At 40.4% G+C, this 20,254-nt stretch overlaps 1 protein-coding gene across 17 annotated transcripts in view; it reads right to left on the bottom strand.

Annotated features, from left to right (window-relative positions):
- PHACTR4 (phosphatase and actin regulator 4) overlaps window positions 1–20,254 on the bottom strand; it is a 117,076-nt gene that overhangs the window by 21,880 nt on the left and 74,942 nt on the right. For 7 of the 17 annotated variants that reach the window (XM_067725076.1, XM_067725077.1, XM_067725093.1 and 4 more), the window contains 5 exons: window positions 9,473–9,500; window positions 8,348–8,518; window positions 7,628–7,708; window positions 1,354–1,518; window positions 241–636 (listed from right to left, as the gene is read on the bottom strand). In XM_067725076.1, the coding sequence (XP_067581177.1) occupies window positions 241–636; window positions 1,354–1,518; window positions 7,628–7,708; window positions 8,348–8,486 (781 nt within the window). In that variant the 5' untranslated portion in view covers window positions 8,487–8,518; window positions 9,473–9,500. The remainder of the gene's footprint in view (window positions 1–240; window positions 637–1,353; window positions 1,519–7,627; window positions 7,709–8,347; window positions 8,519–9,472; window positions 9,501–20,254) is intronic. The other 10 variants (XM_067725081.1, XM_067725084.1, XM_067725082.1 and 7 more) reach the window with 2 other exon arrangements.

The raw sequence follows: 20,254 nt of genomic DNA, 5'->3' as shown, positions 1-20,254 counted from the left end.
CCGCCTGCCGATGCAGGGGACACGGGTTCGTGCCCCGGTCCGGGAAGATCCCACATGCCGCGGAGCGGCTGGGCCCGTGAGCCATGGCTGCTGAGCCTGCGCGTCTGGAGCCTGTGCTCCGCAACGGGAAAGGCCACAACAGTGAGAGGCCCGCGTACCGCAAAAAAACCCCAAAAAAACCAAACAACTCTCTAAAACCAAACCAAACCCCAAACAATGGAAATCTAAAGACTTACTTACCAATGACAGGGTTGCTGTTTCTGTGAGCTGGTTTAGGGGGAGGGATAGGGGGCTGCTTGGCAGGAACTGTATGAGTGAGGCTCGGGGTAGCAGTAGTGTTAGTGCTGGCAGAAGAAGCAGGCAGAGTCCTGGGTGCTTGGGAAGGGGGGACAGAGGAATTAACCGTTTTTGCTGGGTTTGTGGCAGCCGTGGTGGCAGCAGGTGCTGTGGTGATGGCAGTGGTGGGCGTGGAGGAGAGTGGTCTTGCTGTGCTGCCAGAGGAAGTGGCATCCTTTGCTTGCCCTTCATTTGCTTCGTGAGAAGAGGACAAGTGTCTTTTAGGGGGAAGTAAAGGCTGTTTGGGTACATTCTCAGGAATGGACTCTGCTTCAGAATTAGGCTGGTTTCCAGTTGAGCCTGTGTAATAACAGATGTGATTTAAAAGGAAAGAGTTACAAGACAGACTGAAAAAGCTAACACACCCATAGCTTACGGTCAATTCCATCCATTATTTAATGTATAGATTGGTTTATGGACAAAGTTTCCCAACCTCAACGTACTTAAGGTATATGACACTTTCTCAATCATAAGACAGACTTGTTATGGTAGTGATTCTTCATACAAGAGCCAGGCAACTGGACACAGAGTCCCTTGGGTGGAGGAGGAGGAATGTGTAGCTTGAAAAAGTCCTACAGTTATCTGATATTTAACATCCTCTTCCATCCTTGAGAATCACACATTTAGGTATTTTGTGAATACAAGAATGAGGGGAGAAATTGTACTTAAAGTGGCAACTAGGTGAGGAACTGCTAGAGGAGAACAGAAGTCCCTCTGGATTTTATTTCTCCCCTGGCTCTTGTAAACCCCCGAAGTAAATTAGAATGACTGATCCATGGCTCTTAAACTAAAAAATTCAGAGTTGGGCTTCCCTGGTGGCGCAGTGGTTGAGAGTCCGCCTGCCGATGCAGGGGACACAGGTTTGTGCCCCAGTCCGGGAGGATCCCATGTGCCGCAGAGCGGCTGGGCCCGTGAGCCAAGCCTGCTGGGCCTGCGTGTCCGGAGCCTGTGCTCCACAAAGGGAGGGGCCCCAGCAGTGAGAGGCCCGCGAACTGCAAAAAATTCAGAGTTAATTACCTAGTCGCTTCTTTGGGTCCTCTTCTGGAATAGGCTTCTTAAGACTTGCTATTCTTCTTGGTTCTTCCTCTACTTGGACTGGACTAGAGGATCTGGCACTCCCTATGGGGGTGGTATGGCCATTCTTTAACGTGGCATGGCTCAACTTCCCTGGATCCTCACCACCTGCAAGGTCCAAAAGAAAGAGCAAATTGATGGACTGGTGTGGTCAGGTAGGGAGAAGAGTTGGCAATTTCTAACCTTTCTTATCCCCTTTATCCAACCCTCTTCCTGTTTTAGCTTATTATTTAGATTTTATAGTAGTAATGAAAATAAGTAGTTCTTTTTCCAATAAACATTTGATTGTCTATTATGTGCCGGGTGCTTTGCTACATGAATAAGACAGATTTATTTCACACAAATAATTACAATGCTAAATGTTAAGAGCTATTATGAGTGATGTGCTATGGTACAAATGAAGAAACAATTTTCTTGGGGGTGGGAATGGGGTTAGAAAAGCTTCACAGAAAGTCGTAGCTAAACTGAGTCTTAAAGGAGGAGTAGGAGCCTGCCACTCGATGACAAGATGAGCAAAGACCACGTAGGAAGAAGAAATAGCATGTATGAAGGTGTGAAATTATTCGACATGTTTGGGAACTGACAATTAGTTTGTCCTGGCAGGAGAACAGATGCACATAAGAAAAAGTTAATAGGAATGGAAAGGCAAGCAAAAGCCAGCCTATGAAGGGTGCCAAGCACCATGTAAAAGAGCCTGGACTGAATCCTTTAGGAAACAGGAAGCCAAAGAATTAAAGTAGGAGAGAGATATGATCTGCTCTGTCTTTTAGAAAGTTAATTCTGAGAGCTGTGAGAAGGATGGATTAGGCAGTGATTGGAATAGGAAAACTAATAATGAGCAGAATGTAGGTGAGAAATAGCAGAGGGTGCCTGAGGGCATTAGGAGTGGACAGCAAGGGGGAGAACTGATAGACACATCAAAGGTAAAACACGGTACACATGATGAATTCCTATAAGCTAAACTGCAGGAATGATCACTAGGCTGCAGGCTTTGGGATGAACACTCATCGCTATTAAACTTGTAGGCAAGATCCTTTTATGGAGGAAATAGACAAGTGTTCCCAGTTACTGCTGAGGTTTCCTTTGGAGGAGAGAACTGAAACACTGAGGTTAGAGACTGAAAACTGTCTCACCTCCTAGTGTCATGGGAACTGGAACTATTTGCTCTCTAGTTACTCTCTTTGTTTTCCATAGGGAGACACTCTTCATTTTAGTGTCTCTTGAGTTAGTCCCTCGAGTTCTCATAGACCAGACTCCCTCACCCCAACCCACCACTTCCTACTAAGAGATTAGACAGTATCATTCTTCATACAGTCTCAGAAAGAGGTGGAGCTTGGGCTAAAAGTAGTATAAGTCTAAGGCAAATGAGCACTGAATGAAAAATGTACTTCTAAAGTGAAAGTATTCTGACAACTATTTTTTAAATTTTGAAACAGAGGAAGGGACAAGATGACAACAACTATGTAAATGTTGTAAGTTACTGCTTATGTTAATATAGCGCACCTTTAACAAAAACAGGACTTTCTAGAATGTAAAGCAATGAATCATTTCAAAGCCCCTACTTTCTTTCTTTTTTTAAAAATATTTATTTATTTATTTTTGGCAGCATTGGGTCTTCGTTGCTGCGTGCAGGCTTTCTCTAGTTGCGGCGAGCGGGGGCTACTCTTTTGTTGCAGTGCTCAGGCTTCTCATTGCAGTGGCTTCTCCTGCTGCGAGGCACGGGCTCTAGGCACGTGGCCTTCAGTAGTTGTGGCACACGGGCTCAGTAGTTGTGGCTCGCGGGCTCTAGAGTGCAGGCTCAGTAGTTGTGGTGCACGGGCTTAGTTGCTCAGTGGCATGTGGAATCTTCCTGGACCAGGGCTCGAACCCATGTCCCCTGCATTGACAGGCAGATTCTTAACCACTGTGCTACTAGGGAAGCCCAAAGCCCCTACTTTTAAAAAACATACAGTGAAAGGTAAAGACACATTATTAATTAGTTTCTACTCAGCACATACCAGCAAAAGTGATCAGTCATCTTGCAAGTTACTTAATCAGGATTGTCTACTTTGAAGTGAAACTTCTTATATATACATATATTTAAAAAAAATAAATTCATTTATTTATTTTTAGCTGCGTTGGGTCTCTGTTGCTGTGCATGGGCTTTCTCTAGTTGCAGCGAGCTGGGGCTACTCTTCATTGTGGTGTGCGGGCTTCTCATTGCAGTGGTTTCTCTTATTGCTGAGCACGAGCTCTAGGCCCATGGGCTTCAGTAGTTGTGACGTGTGGGCTTCAGTAGTTGTGGCACGTGGACTCAATAGTTGTGGCTTGCGGGCTCTGGAGCGCAGGCTCAGTAGTCGTGGTGCACAGGCTCAGTTGCTCCACGGCATGTGGGATCTTCCCGGACCAGGGCTCGAACCTGTGTCCCCTGCATTGGCAGGTGGATTCTTAACCACTGTGCCACCAGGGAAGTCCCAAACTTCTTATATTTAATGCAAAGGGTTTGTGCTAAATGCTAACAGAATAGAATAGAATTAGAATCTGGCCTCAACATCTATGAGTGCCTCTCAACCCCCAACTCAGAAAATCCATTACATATTTTATAATATAGTCAAGTCAGAACCATAATCAAGCCAAAAGCCATCTCTGAGTATGAAAAGAACTGCAAGGTTCAAATACTGCTTTTAGCCTTAACTGGAGATATGTAAGCCAGGCTGTGAGGCCCATCTCTTAGTTTCTTCTTTTTTTAAAAAATTATTTATTTATTTATTTTTGGCTGTGTTGGGTCTTTGTTGCTGCACGCGGGCTTTCTCTAGTTGCGGCTAGCGGGCGCTACTCTTCGTTGCGGTGCGTGGGCTTCTCATTGCGGTGGCTTCTCTTGTTGTGGAGCATGGGCTCTAGGCGTGCGGGCTTCAGTAGTTGTGGCACGCAGGCTCAGTACTCTTGGCTTGCGGGCTCTAGAGTGCAGGCTCAGTAGTTGTGGCTCAAGGGCTTAGGGGCTCCGCAGCATGTAGGATCTTTCCGGGCCAGGGATCGAAACCATGTCCCCTGCATTGGTAGGCGGATTCTCAACCACTGTGCCGCCAGGGAAGTCCTCTTAGTTTCTTCTTACAGAGTACAGTTTAGGTCAGTTCTCTGGTTGGCAGAGGGACATCTTGTCCAATGGCTACAATTCACTTAGCAATTGGACCTCTGAGCTTGCTTCTAAGCTGTAAACAACTTGGATCAAGAGCCAATAGGAAGCATATGGCAAAAAAGACTGAATGAAGGTGAAAAACAAGAAAGAAGTAATGTATGGGGTTTGGTGAGTGAGCAAGAAAGGTGAGAGGTAGGAAAGGGCATAGGGTGAGGAACGGCTATTATCAAAAAACAATGGCCAAAGACGTTGCAACAGAGGCATTATAACTGTAGTTACCCACCTAAATACCTAGAAGTTTTTGTGTCCTACTGTAAAAAAACAAATACACTCATGAAAATTTAGAAAATTTAGAAAAATAGAAAGAAAAAAAATCCCCTACATTCCTATTCCAACATCCAGAAATAACCAATGCTAATAATATTTTAGTATTTTTCCTTCAAGCTTGTTTTTTCTACTTAAGCTTTTATATAGTTGAGACAATAAATACATAATTTAATTAAATTTTGCAAACAAGCAATATATTCAAATGGTTCAAAACCTAAAGAGTATAGTATTTCTTCGGTTTGGTTCCTTTCTTCCACCAACCAAAGGATATATTTTTAAAATTTGGCTTTCAGGGCTTCCCTGGTGGCGCAGTGGTTGAGAGTCCGCCTGCCAATGCAGGGGACACGGGTTCGTGCCCCGGTCTGGGAAGATCCCACATGCCGCGGAGAGGCTGGGCCCATGAGCCGTGGCCGCTGAGCCTGCGTGTCCGGAGCCTGTGCTCCGCAACGGGAGAGGCCACAACAGTGAGAGGCCCGCATACCACAAAAAACAAACAAACAAACAAACAAAAACGTGGCTTTCATATTTTGTCTCATGCTAAGTAATTCTAATGAAGAGAAATGAAATGCAACCAATGTACTACAGCCTTACTCTTCTGATAAGCTGCTTCATAAAAGTCATACATTAGAGAAAGTCCTGACATTATTAAACCAGCAGTGAGTGTTGAAATACCAAAACATGATCTTTATGACAGACAAACAAGAAATATTAGGGCAGCAATATGGGCCTGGAGACAAATTTGGTATTTAAAAAATAAAAAGGAAATGACACAGTACTGCAGCTGGCACAAAGCTGAGGATGTACAAAGAGACAGAGAATGGTTGTCCCAAGGATCCTTCACCAACCACTCAACTGCAATTCCAGAGTTAAAGACCACAACCAGATAAGGTAGGTACTTGGAAGGAAGGGTGAAGGAAGCTTTTTTTATTCCTCAGCAAGAAAATGGACTTTAATACAGAAAATTAGGCAGCAATTATTGGAAGGGGTTTACCCCTTATGTTTACCCCCTAAGCTGAGATTCCTTAAACAAAAAAATCAATTATTCTCATTTATGTTTTAATATTTTTTTCTTCATTAGATATTTTCATTCCCACAAAAAATATATGCCCAATTATATGCAATAAAGGGGTGGGGAAGTGGGAGGTACAAACTACTGAGTGTAAGACAGGCTCAAGGATGTATTGTACAACACGGGGAATATAGCCAATATTTTGTAATAACTGTAAATGGAAAGTAATCTTTAAAAATTATACAAAAAATGCCTTCTTAAAATAAATCAAATATAGATGGTATGCCACTGAATTCCATAGAAATATCTTATCATTATTTAGTATTTTTCATTGTCAAGTTTAATGCCAGTAGAGAAAAATGTACAAAATAGAAATGTAAATTTCAAAGACATATTACAAGGAAAACCTTGTGTGATCATCATGGACATTAGGAAATAAAATGTTTTCAGAGCTCTCTGAAGCCTCTCTCTCTCCCTAGTAACATCCTTTCCTTCCCCCACAAAGCAATCAATCACTCTCCTAACTCTTATGATAATCCTTGCTTTGTGTTATTATAGTTTAACCACATAAGCATGCATCTCCAAACAGTTTTTCCTTTTTCTTTTTTTTTTATGTTTTGAAGGCATTTATTTCAACAGTTCATTCATTAAAACCCCCTGAGCTTTAGTCCAAAAAGTTAGTTTCCATTTTCTTTTGATAATCAGGAGAATCAACCCACTTTTCTAAACAATCACTTTTTTAGATCATTTACTGGGAGAAAGTATCTTTGAAAAGCATGTTTGGAGTGAATTTGTAAGCAAAAATTAGTAAAAGGGCAAGAAGAACTTTTTATTCCTCAGTTCAGTCTCAACTCACATTTAACTTTTAATTATTTCCTATCTTGTAAGAGTCATTGCTGCCATTAGGCCTTTCTTTGTGAGGTGGCCAGTTTTCTCCTTAATACAGCTCACTAAACTCTTTTTTTTTTCCCTAACACTGTTTTTTCTTCACACTTACAGAAATGATACAATATATATTCTTTCATCACTGACTTCAATTGCTCAGTATTACTTATGACATTCATATTAAAGCATGTAGGTATAGTTTGTTTGCATTGCTATATAATATTTCATTTTATCAATGTGTCACAAATTATGTATATATTTTACTATTGATGGACATTTGGGTTGTTTCCAATTTTGCTCTACTGTTAATAAATATTGCTGCTATGAGCATATTTATACATATCTCCTGATACACACGTATACATATTTTTGTTGCGTATATACCAAAGACTGCACATAGGTTTACATATCTCCAGCTTTCATAGATTATGCTAAACTGTTTTTCAAGGTGATTCTTCCACTTTAACACTTGCATCAATAGGTGTATGTGAATTCCACTTATTTCGTACCCTCATCAACTCTTGTTGTTGGTCATCTGATTAATTTTAGGTTTTCTAGTTTATATGTAGAGCTATTTTACTTTGGTTTTAATTTGTATCCCTTAATTACTAATGAAGTAAAAAACCCACCTTTTTGTTTATTGGGCATTTGTATGTACTCTTCAGTGAACTGTCTGTTCAGTGCTTTTGCAGACTTTTCTACCGCATTGCCTTTTTCTTTTCTAACAGAAGTTAGAAAAATATATATTCTAGATGCATGAACAGTTTTTTTAAGTCCCCTTCCCTCTCAACAACAGCAATAATAAAGAAAGAAAATTCAAATACTTAGCAGAACCAAAGACCAAGTGTACAGAGACAGGCATATGCTATTTGCAAACTCACCCTGCTCAGCGTCTTCCAACAGAACCCCTCTTTTAACCAGCTCTTCTCTCGGTTTTCGCATAGATATTTTTCGCTCTAAAACTAACATTAAATTGGAAAAAAACACTCAGAAATGTGGCAGATAAAATTCACCTCCTTAGGTAAAAGAATAAAGTGATTCAATTTTCTATTCTTAGGAAAGAAAAGAACACAAAAACTAACTTTGAATTTAAAAACTTAATTTCATTCACAACCTGTACTATTGGGAAAATATCATTTCCAAAAAGAATTATCCTTTCATAAGTTTAGCTTTTCCTTTTTTTAAATTTTTGGCCCGCCACCCGGGCCCTTGGCAATGAGAGCGAGGAGTCCTAACCCACTGGACCGCCAGAGAATTCCCTCCTTTTTTAATGGAAATCGCAATAGTAAGATACTTATGGATGAACTTCTCCTGGGAGGAAGTGGCCAGAATAGAAAAAAAGAAGCATCTTATATCTGCTGTAGTTCAGGAGCTCCATTCACCACTCAATTGATAAACATGAACCCTATCAAAATACCAACCTAGGAATGAGGATATAGCATATATGGCTTAGTGAGTGACCACTTGTTTTTTTAATTAAAAGATTCAATTCCCTTTTCAAACAGGGGGTTATAGAAACTTGGGAAGAGAATGAAAAAGTTAGGTACCTTCAATGGGGAATTCTCTAACTCAGAACATATATTTAAATCTTAACATCTCACCTTCTGATGTCTCTTTGAATTTATCGCTTTTTTTTTTCCGCCATTTCCAGGGCTTGAAGATCTTGCCAAACCCTGAGAACTTGCTCTTCCTTTTGGTAGGAGGTGTTGTGTCTCCTGCTTCCACACTGTCCATGACCATGCCTGGGTCTGCAGTGGGCTGACCTGCTTCTTCTGTTGCATGGTGAGAGGGAGAAAGGGAAGAGAACAGCCAATTTATTATTTCAGCACAATCTTGAAAACGTCCCTTCCCCTCTCTTCCTGTGGTAGTTGGAAAGGATCAGAGCAATGATAAAATAATCATGCAGACAGACTCCTTGACATCACATGGACACCAAACATCAAAATCCATAACAGATAAATTACTAAGGAGGAAAAGGAACCAAACGGAGCTGACATCATTTTAGGACAAAAATTCAATGAGATGATCATAACCAGCTCAAGTCTCTTAAAGGCACACACACGCACAAATGTGGATATCTTCCCAATGTGCATGAGATCTTGCCCCAATGTAGGCTATTGCTGTTGCTATGCTCATCCTCTTGGCATGGGGGAAGGCCTGTCTCAGCTAACACCACTATCTCTTGTGTCATTGAAGCAGAGAATTCTACCATCAGTGAGTGAGTCATTATTCTCTGTTAAACACTGCCCTCCCTTGCCCTCCTTTTTCAGGATATAAATAGTTCAGGGAGGGGGGTAACACTTAAGTATTAACACCTTACTTGTATATGTTATCAAATTATTTTCTCCCTTTGCAAAAAAGACCTTAGGTAGTTTTGGAGTATTGGAAGGGGCTTGGGGGGCGGGGTGAGGCAGGGGTATTAGTGCTTCAAAATAAAGGAAAACTTTTTTGAAAGTAGAGATGAGATTTCAGTTTGCTTATTACAATATTGCTTTAGGGACAATCCTGATTCTAAAGATTTGACAAGAAACATAACTGACATGATAAATGTGCAGGATCGAAATGAAAGGCCATGAGTCCCTCATAATGACCACACATGCAGGGTTTAGTGAGTGAGCTTTAGTGGCAGAGAAAGGAGCAGCCAAGACTGGGCCAAGAATAATAAAAAAAAGCAGGAAGGCAACAAAAAAAGCAGGAAGGCAACACAATACAACTTTGCACTCCACCTACTGTCCCAGCGTTCTTTGGAGAAGTCTAGAGGAGAAGAAAAAAAAGAGTCATGTGGAATAACAATCCTGGAATTAAATTGGGACCTTTACTTTATAGAAATACATCAAGGACCACATACTGTATAATCACATGTAATAAGTTAACATGTTTATTGTAAACAATTTCACATTTGAAGCAAGTAATGCATTTGGAGGTGGGGGGGACAAAGGGGCATAATATATACTCTTAAAAAAACCCTCTTAATTCGATATTTTTTCATAAGAGAAAATACACAATCAACAAGCATTAATTTTTTTTAAAGAAACACTTGAAAAATTCAATCTTTTTTCAGTTCATAGATGCTGAGTCTAGGGAAGTCCATTGATAAAGGTAAGATTTACACAACAGTAATTATCAGAGCGACTGCAGCAATGGCTGCTGATGCATTACTTTGCTATGCCTAAGATGACATAGGCAAAACAGGGGTCTGTTTCCTGAAGTGCAACAGATGAAGATGACAGAGGACAGTGACTCTTTTCTTTACTTGAGGGCATCTTGGGTCTCAACTACTTTAATTCTTTACATGAAATGCAATAGAACATGGTTATAACATTGGATCATATTTTTTAAAGTTTAGTTGCTAGAGACGTAGAATAACTCCTATCCTAACAATTTCCCCTCAATGGTACCCCAGGATGGACCACCAAGAGTGGCACTAGGGTGAACACATGGTACTGTTTTTAAGAGTGAGTGCTTTAACTAAGACAGTATTCTACCAATTGTGGAATGTCAATGAGACCTGGACACATTTCAGAGCATTCATGATATCATAACATTGATATTTAACATATGTTAATGATAACACTTTCAGAAATGGAGATAAGTATCATAAGTTGTTCATTCTCAAAGAGTAGCCTTCCTTACAGAGACAAGGAAGGACTGAAACTTTAAATCTCTTGCTAACCCACCCACTGAGTGAAATTCACTGAGTTCCAAAAGACACACAGGAAAAAGCCTGTTTGGTTAAAAGTAATAGGGAAGATGATATAAAAAAACGAAACCCAAACCAAAACAAACAAAACCCCAAACTAACAGTATGAAAGTAAAGGTTATTAGCGCTATGTGACGCTTTTACAAAGAAAAATAGCCAAAAACTTTAGGAATGTTAGGTGGTAACATATTCACAGAAAAGTTCCTGTCTGTAAAGTCCTAAAATGAAATATATCCAATCTAGCCTGCTTCCACTATCTTCTTGGATATCTAATGACCTTCTAAAGTAGGATTTAGTTCAACCCTTTTAGTTCTTCATTATATTGAACAACAAATTTATCTGTCCTTTCTCTTATACATTCAAAACAAGAAAATCATGATATCCTTTCAAACATATTTACGCCTGCTAGCATACGAACTCAAAATAAGTTCAGTTTCTATTAAGTCACAGTGTGTGTGGAAAATACCAACAGCTTACGATAAAAATGAATGCATCTGCCATCAAGGCACTGAAAACAAAAAGCAAAGAGAGCAGTACTTTTTTTCTTTGACGCTTTATGAAAATGTGTTTAATCTTCATGTCCATAAAGCTTTTAGAAACTGGTATGCCTCTTGCATCAGGCAGTGAGGTTCAGCCACACCAAGTCCTGACCCAGTTATCATCCCAAATTCATTCATTCATATTCTTATATTCTCACATTCTCCTTTCCTTCCCCTTCTCCCCTCCTCACTTTCATGACAAACAGAACATTATTTCCGTGACACCCAAATCTGTTCCAAATACTTGGAATCAGCCCAGTTGCCTTTTCAAAACACAGAATCTCCAGGAGCTGGGACCTAAAAATCTGTTTTTAAAAAATTTCTCAGGCAATTCTTATGATTAGTCAGCTTGTTAAATGCAATTCCAGATTACTATCTGGAAAACTTTTGCATGTTAAAAGAGACAGGCAGACATTCTCTGCACGTAACCTAATTCTTTCTTTCTTTCTCCCTCCCTCCCTTCCTTCCATCCTTCCTTCCTGCCTCTCTCCCTCTCTCCCTTCCTTCCTTCCTTTCTTCCCTTCTTCCCTTCTTTATTTTTGGCTGCATTGGGTCTTCGTTGCTATGTGCGGGCTTTCTCTAGTTACAGCAAGCGGGGGCTACTCTTCGTTGCGGTGCATGGGCTTCTCATTGTGGTGGCTTCTCTTGTTGTGGAGCATGGGCTCTAAGCACTTGGGCTTCAGTTGTTGCAGCATGTGGGCTCAGTAGTTGCAGCATGCAGGTCACTTCAGTAGCTGTGGCACACGGGCTTAGTTGCTCCGTGGCATGTGAGATCTTCCCGGACCAGGGATTGAACCCGTATCCCCTGCATTGGCAGGCGGATTCTTAACCACTGCACCACCAGGGAAGTCTCTATTTATTTATTTTTTGATGTGGACCATTTTTGAAGTCTTTATTGAATTTGTTACAATATGGCTTCTGTTTTATGTTTTCATTTTTTGGCCATGAGGCATGTGGGATCTTAGCTCCCTGACCAGGGATGGGACACGTACCCCATGCATTGAAAGGCAAAGTCTCAACCACTGGACCGCCAGGGAAGTCCCTATTATTTTTTAAAAAAACATTTATTTATTTATTCATATGGCTACGTTGGGTCTTAGTTGTGGCACGTGGGATCTTTGCTGCGGCATGTGAGATCTTTTGTTGCGGCGCGGGGGCTATCTCTAGTTGTGGCATGGGGGCTCTACAGCGTGCGGGCTTAGTTGCCCTGTGGCATGTGGGATCTTTGTTCCCCAACCAGGGACTGAACCCATGTCCCTTGCATTAGAATGAAGATTCTTAAACACTGGTCACCAGGGAAGTCCCTAACTAGGTATTATTTAGAACTAGAATAGGGGCCAGGGCCATGAACATATTTTTTCAAATACAGGTTAAAAATAGAGTAGGGGGCTTCCCTGGTGGCGCAGTGGTTGAGACTGCACCTGCCGATGCAGGGGACACGGGTTCGGGCCCCGGTCTGGGAAGATCCCACATGCCGCGGAGCGGCTGGGCCCGTGAGCCATGGCCGCTGAGCCTGTGCGTCCGGAGCCTGTGCTCCGCAATGGGAGAGGCCACAACAGTGAGAGGCCCGCGTAATGCAAAAAAAAAAAAAAAAAAAAAATACAGTAGGAAGTTACATGCACTGCATTACCTGAACTATAATATACATTAAAAAGGAGAATGGGATATTCACAGAAAGTTAGACAAAATGAAAAGGCAGAAGACTTTGTACCAGATGACGAAACAACATAAAACCCCAGAAAAACAACTAAATGAAGTGGAGATAGGCAACTTTCCAGAAAAAGAATTCAGAATAATGATAGTGAAGATGATCCAGGACCTCGGATAAAGAATGGAGGCAAAGATCAAGAAGATGCAAGAAATGTTTAACAAAGACCTAGAAGAATTAAAGAACAAACAAACAGAGATGAACAATACAATAACTGAAATGAAAAATACACTAGAAGGAATCAATAGCAGAATAACTGAGGCAGAAGAATAAGTGACCTGGAAGACAGAATGGTGGAGTTCACTGCTGTGGAACAGAATAAAGAAAAAAGAATGAAAAGAAATGAAGACAGCCTAAGAGATAAGAGACCTCTGGGACAATATTAAACATAACAACATTCGCATTATAGGTGTCCCAGAAGGAGATGAGAGAAAGGACCCGAGAAAATATGTGAAGAGATTATGGCTGAAAATTTCCCTAAAATGGGAAAGGAAATAGCCACCCAAGTCCAGGAAGCGCAGAGAGTCCCAGGCACGTTAAACCCAAGGAGAAACATGCCAAGACACATAGTAATCAAATTGACAAAAATTAAAGCCAAAGAAAAATTATTAAAAGCAGCAAGGGAAAAATGACAACATACAAGGGAACTCCCATAAGGTTAACAGCTGATTTCTCAGCAGAAACTCTATAAGCCAGAAGAGAGTGATATGATATATTTAAGGCAATGAAAGTTAAGAACCTACAACCAAGATTACTCTACCCGGCAAGGATATCATTCAGAATCGACAGAGAAATCAAAAGTTTTACAGACAAGCAAAAGCTAAGAGAATTCAGCACCACCAAACCAGCTCTACAACAAATGCTAAAGGAACTTCTCTAAGTGGGAAACACAAGAGAAGAAAAGGACCTACAAAAAGAAACCCATAACATTAAGAAAATGGTAATAGGAACATACATATTGATAATTACCTTAAACGTGAATGGACTAAATGCTCCAACCAAAAGACACAGGCTCGCTGAATGGATACAAAAACAAGACCCATCTATATGCTGTCTACAAGAGACGCACTTCAGACCTTGGGACACATTCAGACTGAAAGTGAGGGGATGAAAAAGATATTCCATGCAAATGGAAATCAAAAGAAAGCTGGAGTAACAATACTCATATCAGATAAAATAGACTCTAAAATAAAGAATGTTACAGGAGACAAGGAAGGACACAACATAATGATCATGGGATCAATCCAAGAAGAAGATATGATAATTATAAATATATATGCACCCAACATAGGAGCACCTCAATACACAAGGCAACTGCTAACAGCTAGAAATGAAGAAAACGACAGTAACACAATAATAGTGGGAGACTTTAACACTTCACTTACACCAATGGACAGATCATCCGACAGAAAATTAATAAGGAAACACAAGTTTTAAATGACACCATAGACCAGATAGATTTAATTGATATTTATAGGACATTCCATCCAAAAACAGCAGATTACATTTTCTTCTCAAGTGCACACAGAATATTCTCCAGGACAGAGCACATCTTGGGTCACGAATCAAGTCTTGGTAAATTTAAGAAAACTGAAATCATATCAAGCATCTTTTCTGACCACAATGCTATGAGACCAGAAATCAATTACAGGGAGAAAAACGTAAACACATGGAGGCTAAACAATATGTTACTAGATAACCAAGAGATCACTGAAGAAATCAAAAAATATCTAGAGACAAATTACAACAAAAACACGACGATCCAAAACCAATGGGATGCAGCAAAAGCAGTTCTAAGAGGGAAGTTTATAGCAATACAAGCCTACCTCAAGAAACAAGACAACTCTCAAATAAACAATCTAACCTTACACCTAAAGGAACTAGAGATAGAAGAACAAACAAAACCCAAAGTTAGGAGAAGGAAAGAAATCATAAAGATCAGAGCAGAAATAAATGAAATAGAAACAAAGAAAACAATATAGCAAAGTGAATAAAACTAAAAGCTGGTTCGTTGAGAAGATAAACAACATTGATAAACCTTTAGCCAGACTCAACAAGAAAAACAGGGAGAGGACTCAAATCAATAAAATTAGAAATGAAAAAGGAGAAGTTACGAGGGACACTTCAGAAATACAAAGCATCCTAAGAGACTACTACAAGCAGATCTATGCCAATAAAACGGACAACCTGGAAGAAATGGACAAATTCTTAGAAAGGTATAACCTTCCAAGACTGATCCAAGGAAGAAATAGAAAATATGAACAGACCAATCACAAGTAATGAAATTGAAACTGTGATTAAAAATCTTCCAACAAACAAAAGTCCAGGACCAGATGGCTTCACAGCTGAATTCTATCAAACATTTAGAGAAGAGTTAACACCCATTCTTCTCAAAGTCTTCTAAAAAATTGCAGAGGAAAGAACACTCCCAAATTCATTCTATGAGGCCACCATCACCCTGATACCAAAACCAGACAAAGATACTACAAAAAAAGAAAATTACAGACCAATATCACTGATGAATATAGATGCAAAAATCCTCAACAAAATACTAGAAAACAGAATCCAAAAACACATTAAAAGGATCATACACCATGATCAAGTGGGATTTATCCCAGGGATGCAAGGATTCTTCAATATACTCAAATCAATCAATGTGATATACCATATTAACAAATTGAAGAAGAAATAACATATGATCATCTCAATAGATGCAGAAAAAGTTTTTGACAAAATTCAACACCCATGTATGATAAGAACTCTCCAGAGAGTGGGCACAGAGGGAACCTACCTCAACATAATAAAGGCCATATATGACATACCCACAGCAAACATCATTCGCCATGGTGAAAAACTGAAAGCATTTCCTCTAAGACCAGGAACAAGACAAGGGTGTCCACTCTCGTCACTATTATTCAACACAGTTTCGGAAGTCCTAGCCACAGCAATCAGAGAAGAAAAAGAAATAAAAGGAATACAAATTGGAAAAGAAGAAGTCAAACTGTCACTGTTTGCAGATGACATGATACTATACATAGAGAATCCTAAAGATGCCACCAGAAAGCTACTAGAGCTAATCAATGAATTTGGTAAAGTTGCAGGATACAAAATTAATGCACAGAAATTTCTTGCATTCCTATACACTAACAACGAAAGATCAGAAAGAGAAATTAAGGAAACAATCCCATTCACCATTGCAACAAAAAGAATAAAATATCTAGGAATAAACCTACCTAAGGAGGTAAAAGACCTGCACTCAGAAAACTATAAGACACTGATGAAAGAAATCGAAGATGACATAAACAGGGGCTTCCCTGGTGGCGCAGTGGTTGAGAGTCCACCTGCTGATGCAGGGGACATGGGTTTGTGTCCCGGTCTGGGAGGATCCCACATGCTGCAGAGCGGCTGGGCCCGTGAGCCATGGCCACTGAGCCTGCGCGTCTGGAGCCTGTGCTCTGCAATGGGAGAGGCCACAACAGTGAGAGGCCCGCGTACCGCAAAAAAAGAAAAAAAAAAAAAAAAGATGACACAAACAGATGGAGAGATATACCATGTTCTTGGATTGGAAGAATCAATATTGTGAAAATGACTATACTACCCAAAGCAATCTACAGATTCAATGCAATCCCTATCAAATTACCAGTGGCATGTTTTACAGAACTAGAACAAAAAATCTTAAAATCTGTATGGAGACACAAAAGACCCCCAATAGCCCAAGCAGCCTTGAGGGAAAAAAACGGAGCTGGAGGAATCAGACTCCCTGACTTCAGACTATACTACAAAGCTACAATAATCAAGACAATATGGTACTGGCACAAAAACAGAAATATACATCAATGGAACAGGACAGAAAGCCCAGAGATAAACCCATGCACCTATGGTCAACTAATCTACGACAAAGGAGGCAAGGATATACAATGGAGAGAAGACAATCTCTTCAATAAGTGGCGCTGGGAAAACTGGACAGCTACATGTAAAAGAATGATATTAGAACACTCCTTAACACCATACACAAAAATAAGCTCAAAATGGGTTAGAGAACTAAACGTAAGACTGGACATTATAAAACTCTTACAGGAAAACATAGGAAGAACACTTTTTGACATAAGTCACAGCAAGATCTTTTTTGATCCACCTCCTAGAGTTATGGAAATAGAAACAAAAATAAACAAATGGGACCTAATGAAACTTAAAATCTTTTGCAAAGCAAAGGAAACTACAAACAAGACGAAAAGACAACCCTCAGAATGGGAGAAAATATTTGCAAACGAATCAACGGACAAAGGATTAATCTCCAAAATATATAAACAGCTCATGCAGCTCGATATTAACAAAACAAACAACCCAATCGAAAAATGAGCAGACCTAAATAGACATTTCTCCAAAGATGACATACAGATGGCCAAGAAGCACATGAAAAGCTGCTCAACATCACTAATTATTAGAGAACTGCAAATCAAAACTACAATGAGGTATCACCTCACACCAGTTAGAATGGGCATCATAAGAAAATCTAGAAACAATAAATGCTGGAGAGGGTGTGGAGAAAAGGGAACCCTCTTGCACTGTTGGTGGGAATGTAAATTGATACAGCCACTATGGAGAACAGTATGGAAGTTCCTTAAAAAACTAAAAATAGAATTACCTTATGACCCAGCAATCCCACTACTGGGCATATACCCTGAGAAAACCATAATTCAAAAAGACACATGCACTCCAATGTTCATTGCAGCACTATTTACAACAGCCAAGTCATGGAAGCAACCTAAATGCCCATCGACAGATGAATGGATAAAGAAGATGTGGTACATATATACAATGGAATATTACTCAGACAGGGACGAAACTGGGGCATTTGTAGAGACGTGGATGGATCTAGAGACTGTCATATAGAGTAAAGTAAGTCAGAAAAACAAATATCATATATTAACGCATATATGTGTAGAACCTAGAAAAATGGTACAGTTGAACCGGTTTCCAGGGCAAAAAAAGAGATACAGCTGTAGAGAACAAACGTATGGACACCAAGGGGGTAAAGTGGCGGGCAGGGGGGAGCAGTGTTGGTGGTGGGATGAATTGGGAAATCGGAATTGACATGTATACACTAATATGTATAAAATAGATAACTAATAAGAACCTTCTGTATAAAAAAAAATAAAATTCAAAAATTCAAAAAAAAAAGGAGAATGCAAAGAACTAAATGAAAATGTAAATATAATTTGATGATAGGACTACAGGATATCTGTGCTTCTTCTAGCTTCTTTTATTTTGTGTGTGTGTGTTTTTTTATTTTACAGTGAACATGTATGGCTTTTATAATTGGAATAAAAACAAATTTACTTTGAAAGTGGGAGCTTTCAAATCATAACAGTTTATAAAGTCCAGCATATATATAAGTACATAAAAGAAAGCAATTCTTTCTAAACATTAGGTTCCTATAAAAATGAATTATTTCCGGGCTTCTCTGGTGGCACAGTGGTTAAGAATCCACCTGCCAATGCAGGGGACACGGGTTCGAGCCCTGGTCCAGGAAGATCTCACATGCTGCGGAGCGACTAAGCTCGTGTGCCACAACTACTGAGCTTGCGCTCTAGAGCCCGCGAGGCACAGCTACTGAGCCCACGTGCCACAACTACTGAAGCCCACGTGCTTAGAGCCCGTGCTCCACAACAAGACAAGCCACTGCAGCGAGAAACCCACGCACTGCAACGAAGAGTAGCCCTCGCTCGCCACAACTAGAGAAAGCCTGCGCTCAGCAACAAAGACCCAATGCAGCCAAAAAAAAAAAAAAAAAAAAGAATTATTTCCTACATAAAAATCATAGTCTGAAGTATTAAGCAAATTAAACCATTCAAGGACATTTTCTTGGAGTAGTGACACATGTTAAAGTAAGTAGGTTTGGATCACCCAAACAACAGTTTCTAGTCCTACATTCTTTTAAGAATACCACCCTTGTTCACCATGAGTACAATCTTGTGCTAAAGGAGCTAGAGACCAACTTTAACGGTAATCTAAATTCACCAGGTGTAAACTTTTCAGCTGTGGAATAAAGGGTTTTAAAGTATGCATAAATTCTTGAGAGCAGTGGCTGATTAGATCTAATTGAAGCCACTAATCTCCGTAGCATTCTTGGATCCACTGAAACTATTCAGGCTTCCTACTGTGAATTTTTGTCTGACTTTAAGAAAATTCAATTGCATCACTTAGAAAACTGCAATAGAAAGAAAGAGAAACTGATGGATGAATAAATTATACAAGAAAAAGTATACTCAGGTATTGAGAAACCATCTTTTTTATTTTATTTTATTTTGGTGGTACGCGGGCCTCTCACTGTTGTGGCCTCTCCCGTTGCGGAGCACAGGCTCCGGACGCACAGGCTCAGCGGCCATGGCTCACAGGCCCAGCCACTCTGCGGCACGTGAGATCTTCCCGGTCCGGGGCACGAACCCGTGTCCCCTGCATCGGCAGGCGGACTCTCAACCACTGCGCCATCAGGGAAGTCCCGATCTTTTTTATTCTTAATGATACAATTACACCTCAAATATTGTTTCTGTACTCATAAATAAAAGGCTTAGGGAGGTGAATTTGAAACTGTTCATAAGCAAACCTGCACATCAACCAAATATTTGTTCTCAGCAATTCTGATTTTATGACCATCTCCCTCCCATTTCCAATTTTTAAAAATTAATTAATTTATTTTTGGCTGCACTGGGTCTTTGTTGCTGCGCACGTGCTTTCTCTAGTTGCGGCAAGCGGGGGCCACTCTTCATTGCCGTCCGCGGGCTTCTCCTTGCGGTGGCTTCTCTTGTTGCAGAGTACAGGCTCTAGGCACGCGGCTTCAGTAGTTGTGGCATGCAGGCTCAGTAGTTGTGGCTTGCGGGCTCTAGAGTGCAGGCTCAGTAGTTGTGGTGAACGGCCTTGCTCCGTGGCATGTGGGATCTTCATGGACCAGGGCTCAAACCCGTGTCCCCTGCACTGGCAGGCTGATTCTTAACCACTGAGCCACCAGGGAAGCCCCTATTTCCAATTTGACAGAAGAAATACAGGCTTGGAGTCACATTTGGATACCCCACTGTTTCTATTTAAACTCAGTATGGAATTTAAAATGTCCTCATGGTCCCATTCTGTTTTCCAATGAGAACCAAAACAAGGTGGCTTTTCCCTCCTTGTTTCCCTTTGTTTGCCAGAAAACAGGGTGTAGAATGCTGGCTATAGTTTTAGGATTGTGTGTTCCAAGGAAGTCATGCAGCCGCAGGCCACTAGGAAAGCAATTCACAGAGTTGGAGGTCTTGGTGTTTTTTGGAGGGGGTGGAGTTAGGAGAGGAAGATAACTAATTACAGTTGGGAGTTTCCAGTTTGAGAAGTACCGTGAAACTATGCCCTGGTGTTTAAACTACTTACTCCCTCCTCCAAGTTGTAGCTAGCACCTCACATTTCAGAGGCTTGTTTCTTATTTCACATATTATGCAGAGTTCTAGCAGTTTCTTTCTTCAACCCTAAGTTTTTTCCTGGTCAACATTTAATTCAATGTTTTTTAGTTCAAGTTTAGTTGTTCCAGGTG

This window comes from Pseudorca crassidens, chromosome 2 (genome assembly GCF_039906515.1).
Source record: "Pseudorca crassidens isolate mPseCra1 chromosome 2, mPseCra1.hap1, whole genome shotgun sequence".
In the NCBI taxonomy this organism is placed as follows: Eukaryota; Metazoa; Chordata; class Mammalia; order Artiodactyla; family Delphinidae; genus Pseudorca; species Pseudorca crassidens.
The sequence above is the reverse complement of the archived record's forward strand: the minus strand, read 5'-3'. Positions and strand labels throughout refer to the sequence as shown.